This window comes from Crocodylus porosus, unplaced genomic scaffold (assembly GCF_001723895.1).
Source record: "Crocodylus porosus isolate Cpor-Errol unplaced genomic scaffold, CroPor_comp1, whole genome shotgun sequence".
NCBI lineage: Eukaryota > Metazoa > Chordata > Crocodylia > Crocodylidae > Crocodylus > Crocodylus porosus.
In genome coordinates, this window is record NW_017728910.1 from 39488924 (window position 1) to 39503396 (window position 14473).

The window sequence follows — 14473 nt, forward strand, 5'->3', positions numbered from 1 at the left end:
CTAATAGGAGGAAATCGGTGCAGGACAAGTCATTAATCTTCTTGTCAGCTATAAATGGGTTTATGGTTTCAACTGATACCCTATCTCCAGGCAGCTTGTGCAAGATTTTATTGGGAGAATTAATACCACAGGGCTTTCCTTTTTGTGCTATGCCAGGCGGGCATCTTTCAAATCTTTGCTAGATTGGGCTGATTGTAACAGGATAGGCAAAAGCAGATGGTTAGCAAAGCATTTTAAATACTTCTTCAAAACAAAACAATGCTACTGTGTTGTATGTCTGAAGTACAAGGCACAGATGTATGGCTCAAGCCTTTGAAATAGTCTTTATTTTAGTATGCGACGTGCTTATATGCTCTCTGATTTATGGGTGTGATAGCTCTGCTTCTATTTACACTGACACTTGGTCGATCATTTTTTCAAAAGTCTATTAGTATTCATGGAGCCCATGAACTTGGTAAGAATATGATAGAGCTCAACAGATGCCAAAACACACCTGTGAGACTTTTGTAGGTCCGACTTTGTAAAGGGCCACTGAGATCTTAACAGCAGTTGCTGTTTAACATGGCCCCTCTACAAAGGTATTGGCTAGCAGATCTGCTGAACATGCTGAAGACTGCTATCCCTGAAGGATCCTGTACTTGTAGGGTGTTTGTTTTCTGTGTGGCACAGGTAGCCAGGTGAACTTCTGCATCCCTTGTTGTTAACAGGAGTGATTTGTACATCTAATCTACTGTTCATCAATAAAGAACGCATGAACTCTAGATATTGCAGTAATATGGCTGATAAAGGAGCCCATAATATAACGAGCTCATATTAGAAATGAGTAAAAGTGATTTAAAAAACCGGTAACAGTAAGAGAATAAAATTTCTGTCTTTTCAAAAGTAAAAATGGCAGTAACCCATCCAGTCCTGTCAGGCTGTTCATGGGAAATGGATCTGTAGTTCTTCCATTTGTGCCTTTGAAAAATCTCCCCCATTATGTTCTTACATTTTCTTCTGCATGGCTTTGCTGAGATAGTATAAAATGTCACTGTTTGCTTTTATTTAAAAGGCAGGCTTCACTAGAGGAAAAAATATCTTCATAGTGTTATTACCTGTGGCTTACCAGGCATCCCTAAGTCCCTTAGTTCTTTTATTAAAAGATAATATTCTTTTTAAATATTTTTGCAGGTCTGTTTCCTTCAGAGTGTGTTTGCTGTAGACAGTGATTTTCACAGCACCTCTGAAACAGAAAGAGGAAACGGGGATCTTTGTATTAAAATCCCACCGAGGCCCTAAAACCCTGCGCTATTACAGCTGTAACGGTTATAAATGACTGTATCCATTTGCATAATGCAGTTGTCACTGAATTCAAATAATTTTAAATTTTCACCAAGGAGGTGGTAGCCTAACCCAGGGGCCTTGCTCCCAGTAGGCAGCACTTCTGCTCCAAGCCAGCCTGGATGCTTTAGAGCTGCTGCTGCTGCGGCTTGGTAAACAGGGCTACTTAAGAAGACATTCGTCTCAATTTCTCCTGCAGGTTTTCTGAACACTGTGATAAATGAATGCATTTAATAAATGGAAAATTAAAATGCAAGATAAATTGTGGAGTTGGAGTGGGAAAGTGGGGGCTGTGAGGAGAGAGGTGGAAAGTATGAATACATTAGTGGCTGCTAGTTGAGTACTTTAATAATTGACTAGATGATGGCAACTTGTCCTTCCACCCCCACCGCGAGCTTCTGTTCTCCCCTCTGGCTTCCCTGCTACTCAAGAAGTACCTGAGTAATGAAATTATGTGTTAATGCACTGAAAGACAGTATCTCTTCCTTTTAGGTTGACATAGAGTCTTTTGATTGTGGAAGGTTAATTAAAACTCATTTAGACATATTTGTTCTGGCAGAGGACTTCAGTCACAGTTGCAAAGGGTAAATGAAATCGGAAAATATGCAGATTGGGTTAGAGTGGTTTTCATTCTTTCTGATGAATACTAGGGTAGGTGATTTATCCAATGCAAAAGGTGAGAGGGAGAGTGATGTTTTATCTCAGCCCTTTCCTTTAAGGATGCAAATATTTGTTCAAAGCTTTTAAATACACAAAGACACAATTATTTGTTTGTTCAAAACCCAGGCTTTGTTCATGCAAATTGGATACATGATATCTAGCTACCTGACTTTCATTTCCTACCCATGCTAGTTTGCATGTGCAAATGTGCACAGGATCAAAACAAATGAGTGTTTTGGCATTGCTTGAAATGGCTGGAGATACAGGAATGGCATAAAGCCCACAGAGGCTTGATGGAGGCTGGCTGAACCTAAAACCAAAAAAAGATACACAATTCACAGTCTATTCATGTCCTTTAGCATATTGTTTTCTAATCAGAAAAGGGTTATTCCTGTAACGTGAACCTCCGACAGAATCACAAGGGGAGGCAGCCTGGTGAGTGAAAAATGCGCTGACGTAGAAATAATTGTGGGAGATTTTCAGAGCCAAAATATTTCACAGAAGGGCAGTTTTCATAGCCAATTGTTCTGAGAAGATCCTGCTGGTGAATAGAGCAAGGAAAAGTTGAATGTTTGATAGCTAAACTCTATCTTCATATTGAAAGCATCTGCAGCTTAGGTCGCAGATCTGTTGAACCTCCTTCCTCTTGTAAAATTCCTTTATTCCAAGCTGCTTTTGTTAGTATAAATCCAAAAGCAAATGTTCTCTGGGATTGGAACCCCCCTGCCCCCCACTCCATTTGGTAGAGCAGAGTTGGGAATAATGAGCCTTGGTTTCTGTGCCTGACTGCCACTAGCTGTAGCCAAAGGATCTGTGTCTGGTGAGGACCTAAACACCTTCAAGTTGTTTTCATCCAGCTGGGGCTAAAAGTTCTCATCTCCCTATAGAATGCAGACAGCATCTCCCAAGCTGGGCTTTGTTATTTGACTCTTGGCAAATCACTTAACTTCTGTACTCCTCACATGGCCCATCTTTAAAATGGGACAATAATATTAACCTCAATCCTGCAAACATTTACTGGCTGCTAAATTTTGATCATAATTAGTCCTTTAACTGGTTGATGTTACTCGCATGCTTAAAGTATAGCACATGCTTAAACATTAACAAGATCGGTGCTTTGTCAAACAGGTAAAGATAATATCACACAATAAATATATATATTTATCATCATCATGAGGCACAGCAGTGACTAGAAAAACAGTTCAGGAAAATAAGACAGTATTTCTCTACTTCCATAGACTTATCTGAAGTTTGTTTTCATCAGGCATATCAACATGTGCGCTTTAACATACAGTAGCCTATTTTACTGCATATTGAAGTGTCATGTAAAATACCATGCAATTGCACTAATGAGCAGTAAAATAGGCTACTGTGCATTAAGCGTCACTTAAAAAATATGCACTTTTGAATGCTCATTGTTGTAGTACCTCACATTGGAGTTACTAAATTGTATAAGCATTAGGAAAGCGCATTGATGCATGTATGCATGCACCCAGTGTGGAAAATTGTGTGTCACTTCTGCATTCAACCCTATGTGTGATGCAGTTCATTGAATCATTTATCCTGTGGTTTATTTTATGAGGCACATGGATAAGACTAATTTACAAACAGTGAGATGCACAGAATATGGATACCAATTAGGCAAAGTCAGAGAGAAAGATTTTTTTGTTTATTTTATTAATCTTGCTTGAATCAAGCTGTATTTGAATAACTTGTAACCACTGACAGCTCTCCACCCCTAAAAGCCTTGAGTTTTCAGAAGAAGGAAAAGGAAGTGCATAGCAAACAATTAATTATTCTAAAGATTTTTCAAGTATGAACAGGTCTGTCTGGGTCTCCCCCATTGCTTTCTTATTTAATGAGCAATGATTTGGTCATATATTCCCTGGAGACTTCTGGCCCCTTCAGTTAAAGATATTATCAACAAGTTTCTGAAAGGGTTAATTTTCCAGATGGAGATCTTAAATATTTCTTTTCCAGCTCCCCACAGCTGAGGCATAAGCTCAGCGCTTTTAAAATTAAATTAGATTGTGCAAGACAGGTGTCTTGGCAGTAAAATCATGTGCAACTCATTTTTATCTCATTAACATTGGTGTTCATCAAGGAATTGTGTTTTTCTTTTTGCAAATTCTAGGTAAACCGGTCATGATCATAACTGAGTACATGGAAAATGGCTCCTTGGATGCCTTCCTCAGGGTATGTGTGTCTACTTTATAAAAAACCCAAAAAGGTTTTACATGGGGAAATGCTTTCTGATTCTTTTTTTTTGGTGGAGGGATACAAGAGATGTATTTGAAACTCAAGGATGTGCATACATGATAGATGCTTCCTGATTATTTTTTCTATTACTGTCAGTAGCTGGTGGAGGAATACAGAGGAGATGAAACATTTAAAATAGTAGGGTCTTAAATAATCCATGTTTAATGGGGAACCGTTTTGATTTATTTCATTTTTGAAAACTTTGCAGTGCTGTAGATTAATTAAAACTGGATACGTTCTATACATCATAGGAAACTGACAAAACCTCTAGGTTTGGATTTTGCTGGTGAATTATAGACCCAAGTCAGAAGACTAAGGAAATAGAATTGCATTTAATTGTAGTCAAGATGGGGATCTGGAGGTATGTTCTTTGCCAGTTTTAGCAGTGGCAATAATGTAGCTTTTAACTTAATACTATGAGATTTTCCTCCCCCCCTTTCCTCATCTGCAGAAGAATGATGGCAGATTTACAGTAATCCAGTTGGTAGGGATGCTACGTGGCATTGGCTCTGGAATGAAGTATCTGTCTGACATGAGTTATGTGCATCGGGATCTAGCTGCCCGAAATATACTAGTCAACAGCAACTTGGTTTGCAAAGTATCTGATTTTGGCATGTCTCGTGTCCTCGAAGATGATCCTGAAGCAGCGTATACTACACGGGTAAGACAGAAAAGATTCTGGAGTTTTACTTTCCTGCTAATAAGGATTTGGGGGTCTTTATTTTAAATAATATCAGGCATGCATGAAAGTCAGTATTTTTAAATAAAAAGATACATTAGGATAGGTTCACATCTGATCTTGTCAATTCCATTGGTTTCAAAGCACCTACCTACATCAGTCTACCTCACTGACGATCTGTCCCATTATATTGGTTAGGTGCCAGCAGCATACTAGAAGTTGGTGACAGGTGTTTGAGGCCAGGCATTAATATTTTGATGTTTCATCCTGCAGTCAGTTGTGTAATTGGTCAATTTTACACCGGTCAATAGTCCCATTGAATTCTGTGGTCAAGTTGAAGAGGTTTTTTGTTTGTTTTTTTTAAAGTAAAGAATAAACTGTGCAAAAAATGCAGCTGTCCTAAAACTATTTGTAAATTTGGCTTTCATAGTTTCATAGCTGGTAGGGTCAGAAGGGATCTGAGCAGATCATCAAGTCTGACCCCCATTAAAAAAGATCAATTTTTGCTTTGTTCCTTTTCAGTTGATGCTTCTGACAAAAATTTACAAAGGCAACCTACCATTCTAAAAAGTTTTTCAGCACCACTAAAGTTAGTTTTAAAATCCAGCCTCTACTTTAGCCCTTCCAATTGCTAATCAAATATCTAAATTGCCCAAAGTTCTGTACCAGTAAGAAAAACTATTCTCCCTTTTGTGTTGGACACCATCCTGCCCAGTTAACACCGTTTGCACACTTTGCAAACAAGAACAGCTTAAAGCATAATTAGAGCAGAACACAGGCCCATCTTTAACTTGTTTTCCCATAACATCAAGTGTTTCAAGTGTATAAAGCTTCGCTATGTTCCTGAGTACTGCAAGAATCATAATCAATTGAATTCACTGAACAATTTTGTTTAGAAAAAACGTTGAGGGCCAAGTTCCCAAACTGGCATTGGTGGGCAATGTCATCATCCTCCCTTTTTCCAGCTCAAAGGTTTAAACTTTTACCCAGGATTTGGGAGACCTGTCTTCAAGTCTTTCATCTGCTTAACAGGGTTTTGAACCCACTTGTTAGTTCTGAGAAGAATACCAGGTCATTGGTATCTGCAATAGAATGCTTTCAGTCTGTACTTGTATGAAGTCAGTAGATGAGATTAAGTGGCACAGGAACAAGACCCCGTATCTCCTATCCCCTGCATGAGTATCATAGCCATTTCGATACTTAATTCCTCTGGCAGTTTTGTAAATCTAAACCTTCTTTTCCTATGCTTTAATTTACACGCAACCCAAAACAAAGTAAGGGAAGGGAGTGTTTTATGTCAAATGAGATTACATTTTCCAGTGTAAACGAGAATAAACAAAAACAAATTGAATTAGGGTCAATCCAAAGCTAAATTATTTTTCATTTTTTCAGTTTAGCTGCCAAACCAAAAATCAGTTTCTTGCACTGTCCTACTCTGTGGTATTACTCAAATGGGGAAAAATAATGTGTGCTTTCATGCTTGCTAACACCAAGCCTTGAATGCCTAGAGGGCCTTTTGCAGCCCCTAGAATGGATTTTATTCTGATTGTGATTTAAAAATTTATCAACATGTGTGACACTTAAACAATTTATGCCCTAGGTGCCCCATCAGTTACAAAGACCACTTATTCTGTGGAGATTTTCTGATTATTACTACTAATATTTGAATGAATATATAATCATAATAAGTAAGGAACAGGGTTTAGCAGTGTACTGGTACAAATTTTCTTATTCCAGTTTAGCATGCTGCATGTCATAATGATGCAGATACCATAGTTCACAAAGCAATTCTGACCATTACCAATACCTTTGTAATTAACATGCACTAAAAAAAAGTTAGTGTGTTTCTAAAGCTTTTTTATTGCTTATGTTTTGTTTTTAAATAGCTGCCATTCTCAAGCTGTTCTCTCTGGTGCCAGGATTGTTTGCAGTGCTCATTTTTTGTTGTTTAATCCCTATACTCATCTTTTAATGAATTCAGGTTCATTATAGGGAAGGATAAACTTATGTAGTATTAAATGCTGGCCAACACTGGTGTTTCCCACTCATAAGGGTAGTGATGGAGAGAAGCTGAATTTCCAGCCTGGAAAGCTGTATTCAAGCAAATACAAGTTTAGACAAATATATAAGCATAGAATGGAAATCACTGAATAGCATCACTTTGAATGCAGTGAGTGCAAATATAGTACTATGTTTTTTCTCCGAGTAAGCTGCAACAAATCAATGTAATTTGCATTACAGTACAGTATCTTCATTTGGTGTCAGTAATGAAGTATCAGGAAAAAATTGGATAAGCTCCACTGTACTCAGCAGTTAAAAACATTGAATTTATTGACAACTTTTAAAATAACAAGCATGTATAAACCATGTCCATACATCCAACAGAAAGAATGGAGTTTGTTCATGGTTAGAGTTGGTAGAGAGCATTATTAAAGCAGTTTTCTTGTTTTCAACAAAATTTGCATTCTTTTCCCTACCAGTATTCTAAATCAAGCATCGTATAGCATAGAGTGACAAAGAGATACATTAAAACATAGACACATTCACACAGGACCTGATTGAAAGCACAGTGGTGTCAATAGAAAGACTCCCATTGACTTCAAAAAGCTCTGCAATGGGCTGCCATTAATCACTTGACAGCTGTACAAAGGACAGTAGACTAGACCTACGAAGACGAGATACACAGTTAGGAGCAGAAAGCATGTCCAAAAACTGCAAAGACAAAAACGCAACAAAAATAACTTATGGAAAAAATGCGCCTTTGACTTACTGTTTCATCTGGGGAATTACCTAAAGGAACCAAAAGCTCCATTAAAAACACCTTGTACATTAGCATAAACAAAAGGAGACATCTTTGGCCTGGGATCATTCAACTAAGGCAAAATCAGATAAACAGGATGGAATTGAGCTCCTTTTCAAAACATTACCAAACTCCACTAGCCCAGTTCAGATGCCCAACTGCTTTTATTTGTGGAAGAGTTGTTTTTTGGTTTTTTTTTCTTGAGTATAATAAGAAAGCTGCTCTCTCTAACTGGTATCAAAAGTGTTGTGCCAGAGACTGCACTTAGTCCTCCTACACTGACCAGAGCAGCCTGAGGGCTGAGTTATCCTTTCACCTATGGGTCATGTATGAACTGGGATGTCATCCATGGCAAGAAAACCATAATATTTCATAAAGCTTCTTGGCTTATTCTCTTTTTTCCCTCAGAATACAGAAAAAATATTTATATCCCTGTTTTCCTGAAAGTGAACAAACAGGGCAGACAAGCAAAGCAAGAAAAAAATTGAATCCAGCAATAACAGCGTGTACATATTTGTTTTGTATACATGTTCTATCACCTAAACCTTTTATAAACTCCTTGTTTTTTCCCATTCTTCAGTGTAGGCCTTCTGTTAGAGGGCTGATAAAAATACATTTAACAATTTACTGGTTCCCATTCCTGTGACTAAAGAAAACAGATGGATGGTATTGCCTCCTATTTGGATTTGACAGTTTTATGGCAAAAAAGAGAATAACTGGCTTTTTAAGAATAAATTTGGAATCATCTCTCCAGCTCCATCTTGCCATTTTAAACCTAATAGAGCACAATGACATCCTCATAAAATGTAGGTCCAGTGATTTCCTGACTTCTGTTTTCTTCTATTTTTCACAGGGTGGCAAGATTCCCATCAGGTGGACTGCACCAGAAGCAATTGCCTACCGTAAATTTACATCAGCTAGTGATGTGTGGAGCTATGGCATTGTAATGTGGGAAGTGATGTCATATGGAGAAAGACCTTACTGGGATATGTCCAATCAAGATGTGAGTTGCTTTCTGGCAGCTTTTCTTCTTCTACTTTTCTCTTAATATTTTGTTTACTTTCTTAGTGTGAGAATAAAACATTAGGCCTAAGTTTTGCAAAAGGATTGGCATGTGTGCACCCCAATTGTTTACATGTATGCTTTTCCAGAATGAGACCCTTATACAATTTTGTCTATACTCAATCAGGTCATTGCTTCATCAAGTCTGTTATTCTGTATCTAAAAGTGACCTTTGGCTGATCTATTGGTTCATTTACCACAAGTTTGTGAATTGCAAATATATTAGATTCTGGACTTAAGTGACAGACTCTTCTCTGAAATTGTGATAGACTATCTTCCAGAAAACACAATAATGGCAAATCAAGAAAGGTTCTGTATGTATCAGGAAAGCACAAAAGCGTGTTTCAAAACCCCCTTAAAAGATAATGGAACTTCAGCACATATTTCAAGTTAAACACATGGGTGAAGGTTTTCCTGAAAAAAACATGTATATTATATACATCCATTTTTTTTATACCTTCTGCAATTTGCTGTAATTTTTAGAAATAAGTAGGAAAGTGAAAAATGAAGGGGATTAGAATACATTCAAATTCAAATTTAAAAGATTGCAGAGATTAAGTTGAAAAGAAAAGGAAAGACACATTTTCATATTTATATTAAACCCTGAAGAAAAAAAATCTGAATTTAATATGGCCTCTAATTAGGAACTAAACACTTTTGTTTGGATATACATTTTTAAAAAAATACATAAAACTATATATACAAGGTACCATTGTGCCTGTCAGTCAAACCATCCTCTTGGCAATAGAATAGCTGCCCCTGGAGGACATTAAAAAGGAGCTTCGCTAAATGACCATTCTTAGATTATGCAAGTCCCATTTAACTATACCATCTGGACTACTTTGGCATATTCCAAGAGGGAGTACACATAATGACTATTATTTCAGGAGAGTTTTAATAATACTGCTAATAAGGGCTTGTGCTAACAGCATTTTTGTTGATTTTAAAAAAAAAGTATATCCCTGGTGAAAATGAGACATAGACTGGTCATAATGTTTTTTTCCCAAGGGATTTTTAGAAGATAAAGGAACAAGAAAAAGATAACTTGAATATTTGGTCACAGGAATAGTTGAGTCACTTTATTAGTCATCCACTTTCGTACTCAGAGCTGAATATTTTCAAAGAGCATCTGCAGGTAGATGTCATCTAACTGAAAAATGGGGTTTCATTTTAATTTTCTTCTGATATAGAACTGCTCCTCTGGCATCCAGCCTTGCTCTCCTGTGTCAACAGGAAGTCAAGGATTTTCAAGAAAATAAAGCACCAGATGCACCTCAGAGATGTTCTGTTTTCATTAGTAACGATAGGTAATTCAGGCTAATACAGAAGTGAGTTTTCAGATGCCATCCTTGTCCTCTGGGTTAGTTGAGATTAAAAAAAAGTACACAGAGTAAATGAGCCTATGATGTGCTTATGTGTTTGGAAAATTGAAAGGAAGAAAGGAAGAAATATTGCAAATACAGATAATTACAGAGGTGTGGAAGAACAATGCAGAGATGAGGGGTGGATTGACATACTTTTCACTGGAATATATTAAAATGTTTTAAGTGAATTTCATGTTTGTGAATAATGCTGGATTAGCAGCTACAGCCAGTTTTCTCCTTTGTTCACTGAATGAGCAAGCCTCTTTACACTGTCTTTCCAATGCATCTTAGCCATGGTTTTGGGAAGACAAGAGTGAGGACTGCAGCATAATTTAGTCTCTACAACTGTTGATCTTTGTAAGTAGGCAACCGCAGATCCTCTGGATCATGTTGTACATGTAAGAGGTCTAATCAGGTGCCTGCTGAATCTGCTTGTACAGAGTCCTACAACCATCACATCAAGGCCTTCAACATGTACACCTAAGCACATACACCTAAACACAAGCACATGCACACCTATGGAGGAGTAGAGGCTGCCCAAGATCTACCATCCCCCCTTTAGACCATGGAGACAGAATCCAAAGGCCAGAATTAGTTCAGATGTTCGATGCCTTGATGGTGTACCCACAAGGCAGTGGGGGCTAGGTTTTTGAAGTGCCCAATACTCAACTTACTCTGGAGGTTATAAAATTGTGGTATTTTATAGGAGCTACCCCACCATGAGTAGCCCCACCGCATTACCTCCAGGTCCACCAGTCAGATGCAGTTTACAGTCGTACCCAGGACCTAAGTTACACTATATATACTTCATAAGTAGTGTTGTGCATGTCCCTACAGTTACTCTGAATGCAGGTCTTCAGTAACAAGGGTGCATATTTTTACCAGCTGTGATGTGTCAAAGGCTTGTGATACAAGTGTCTGCTCACTGAACTAGCTCAGGAGAAAGCACAGGGTATAGCTGGAGGGTTGGGGTGCTAGATAAACTCATCCACAAACTCTGAGAGCTTGAAGAGTAAAGGTATTGAGAACTCTAGCTAGGCATTCGCTCCAAGGTATAGTTCTCACAGCTGAGAGACAAATTTCACACAAATTTCCTCAGGGGAAATGAACATGTTTTATCTTTGTAATGGGGCTGCTTCTCACATCTATCCAACATGGGCAGCAGATTAACTCAGGCCACACTGTTTTCTCTTTCTCATATGATGTATCCTGATGTGTATTGTCTTTTAGCAGCTCATCAGTATGCTGTATCTTTGAAAATGTGCGTGCTTTGGACGTTGTACCAAATGCAGATGTTGTTATATATTTATCCCCTCTCACAAGATTCAGATGCATGATATAGTCTTACTTTCATAATTAAGCTTCAGTCCCCATGCACGCATATCTCTAAATGTGCTCATCCATTTATTTTAAATCTTTATCTCAAAAGAAAATAGCAATAGTAGCCCGATCAACAGTTTGAGCATGAGCATATTTTTTAACAATGTCGTCTTTAACTATAGATTTTTTTTTTCCACGCCTAGGATAGTTTATATTCAGCTAGTGTACCTTTACAATCTATGATGAGCTTTAACTTCTCTTTAATGATGCTGTTCATAGGTTATTAAAGCCATTGAAGAAGGGTATCGACTGCCACCCCCAATGGATTGCCCCATCGCTCTCCATCAGCTGATGCTGGACTGCTGGCAAAAGGAACGTAGCGACAGGCCTAAATTTGGACAGATCGTCAACATGCTGGACAAACTCATCCGCAACCCCAACAGCTTGAAGAGGACAGGCGCAGAGAGCTCCAGGTCAGCAGCGCTTTTCTAACAGTGATATATGAGGGAATATATTGAAGGTGACAGGCAAGCTGTAACTCACGTAAACTTCTGTGATCAGGTTAAAGCATGCTTCACAGCTCTTGCCAGACTGCACAACTTTTTTTTATCCAGTGGAAGATTGTTTCCCATTGAGGTTGCACTGACATTCCAGTTGACTGTACTATGGGGTCCAGATCCTCCTGGCTTTGCAAAAATAAAATACTGAATAAGTAAAGAAATTGCTTTATTCCATCAGCTCTGAACATTTCTATAACATAAATTGAAGTGCAGCATTGATGCAATCAAGTGCTGTTTTCTTGAGAAAACAAGGCATGCAGTGTCTTTTCCTCCCCCCCCCCGATGAAAAAAGCTTGGAAAGGTCGGTCCCAGTGTAGTGGAACTAACAGGAATAATGTGGTTTGCAACAGGACAGTATACAAGTTTTATAAACCTTAGATTGGGATAGAATTTCCAAAAGCATTACAGTATAACAGCTAAAGCCTTGTGGGCACAAAAAGGTATGGATTCATTTTTATGTGTATTTGCATTTAATTTATTGATAACCAGTTTCATATCTCCATTGATCCCATGTTACATTTTGTTTTGGTATATTTTTAGCAAGTCCTAGCTGGCATTTGAGGAGAAGGCAGAGTGGGAAGAAGACTTCAGCATTTTGGAAGAGATCTTTTTGAGGGGGCCAGATCCCTAAGCTAGTGTAAATTGGTGAAACAGTTAGTCGATGTAGCTTCAGCAGTGTTCTCCAGCAGAGGGTCTCATCCTTTACTTTTGAGTATATTTGTATTCTTTTTTGGCAAAGTGGGTTTGCTTGCTGTAAGACGGGCTTCAAAGAAGAAGAAAATTAAGAGACACATCGAAAAAATATTTTTAAAATGATGATATGGTCCCTCAACAAAAAGGAAAGTACAAAAATATCCACTCTGGTGCTTGAACCAATGAAGCAATAACAGAGGCCAGACCATTCCTGATTCAGCCTCTGACAGATCAGCATCATGGAAAAAGCTGTTTTTCACTTTTAAATGAGAGGATCCCTTGGTGACTATTGCTTACCATTTACATTACCAAAGACAGGTTATTAGCCCTCCGAGGCCACTATCACCACACTTCTTCCAGATTGCCCTAATTGCAACTATAGCCTGGCAAGTGTATCCACTTCTGTGGGTTAAATAATTTAAGGAGAGAGTCATAATACCAACTGTTTAATCTCTTCAACTTGATTTGATTCAAGCTCACAGATAATCATGTATAGTTAACAACATTTGAGGAATACACATCCTCGTCAATTAGCAAGGAGTCAGGGGAAGGGCACTCTGAAGTGCTTTGGGTTCGAGTACAAGGCAGTCGAGGGGAAAGAGACTTAACAGTGGGAGTCTACTACAGACTTCCCAACCAGGGAGAAGAGCTTGACCAGGAATTCTTGGGTCAGCTCACAGAGGTAGGGAAGGCTAAGAATGTGCTAGTCATGGGGGACCTGAACTTCCCAGATATCTGCTGGGAAGAACAGTCAGCCAGGTCTGAACGCTGATGTAGGTTCTTGGACAGAGTGCAGGACCTCCATCTAACCCCGGAGGTGCACAGCCCCACCAGGGGAGACGCCTTGTTGGACCTAGTGCTGGCCACGGGTGATGACCTGGTGAGGGGACTGCAGGTGCTCGACCACCTGGGCGACAGTGATCATCGCCTGCTAGAATTCACCATCCAGCGCAAGGTGGCAAAGGCATGCAGTAAAGCAGTGGCCCTAGATTTTAGGAGGGCAAACCTCAATGAGCTAAGGAGGATAGTTGGAGAAGCGTTGAGGTCCCGGAGGGGAGGGGAGCCAGGTGTCTAAGGAGAGTGGTCGCCCAAAGGAAGGTAATCCCAACGAGGATCAAAGGCAGCAGGAGAGCACACAAGCCTCCATGGCTCACCAAAAGCATCCGGGAATGTCTCCTTGCTAAAAAGGAGGCTTACACCCAATGGAAAGGGGTCATCACCAGGGAGGACTATTCTGTAGTTGCTCGGGGATGTAGGGGGTAGTTAGGAAAGCCAAGACAGAGATGGAACTGGGACTAGCTTCTCAGATTGAGGACAATAAGAAGTCCTTTTTTAAATACATAGGGGGTAAAAAGAAGGTCCCAGGGAATGTGGGGCCCTTGCAGGACGCGTTGGCAAATTTGCTCATCACACCAGACGACAAAGCTAACATGTTTAACGATTTCGTCGCCTCCATCTTCCTAAGTAGGGACAAGAACAGCCACCTCTCTGCTGGGTCCCCCTCGGGCCCCGGGGGAGGCACACCTGCGCCGCGGGTTAGCGAGGATCTAGTTAGGGAGCTTCTGGAGGGGTTGGACATATTCAAGTCAGCCAGTCCAGATGATCTCCACCCTAGAGTTCGAAAGGAACTGGCCAAGGTCATTGCAAGTCCTCCGGCACGGCTTTACGAGCACTCGTGGTGCTCTGGTGAGGTACCGGAGGACTGGAAGAGGGCCAACGTGGTTCACATCTTCAAAAAAGGCAGGAAGGAGGACCC

General features: G+C 39.4%; 1 protein-coding gene across 1 annotated transcript in view; it reads left to right on the forward strand.

The window, feature by feature from the left end:
* The window catches only part of EPHA4 (EPH receptor A4), a 162051-nt gene that overhangs the window by 137326 nt on the left and 10252 nt on the right, over window positions 1-14473 (forward strand). The window contains exons 12-15 of the mRNA XM_019533078.1: window positions 4115-4176; window positions 4691-4900; window positions 8572-8721; window positions 11744-11937. Coding sequence (XP_019388623.1) covers window positions 4115-4176; window positions 4691-4900; window positions 8572-8721; window positions 11744-11937 — 616 coding nt within the window. The remainder of the gene's footprint in view (window positions 1-4114; window positions 4177-4690; window positions 4901-8571; window positions 8722-11743; window positions 11938-14473) is intronic.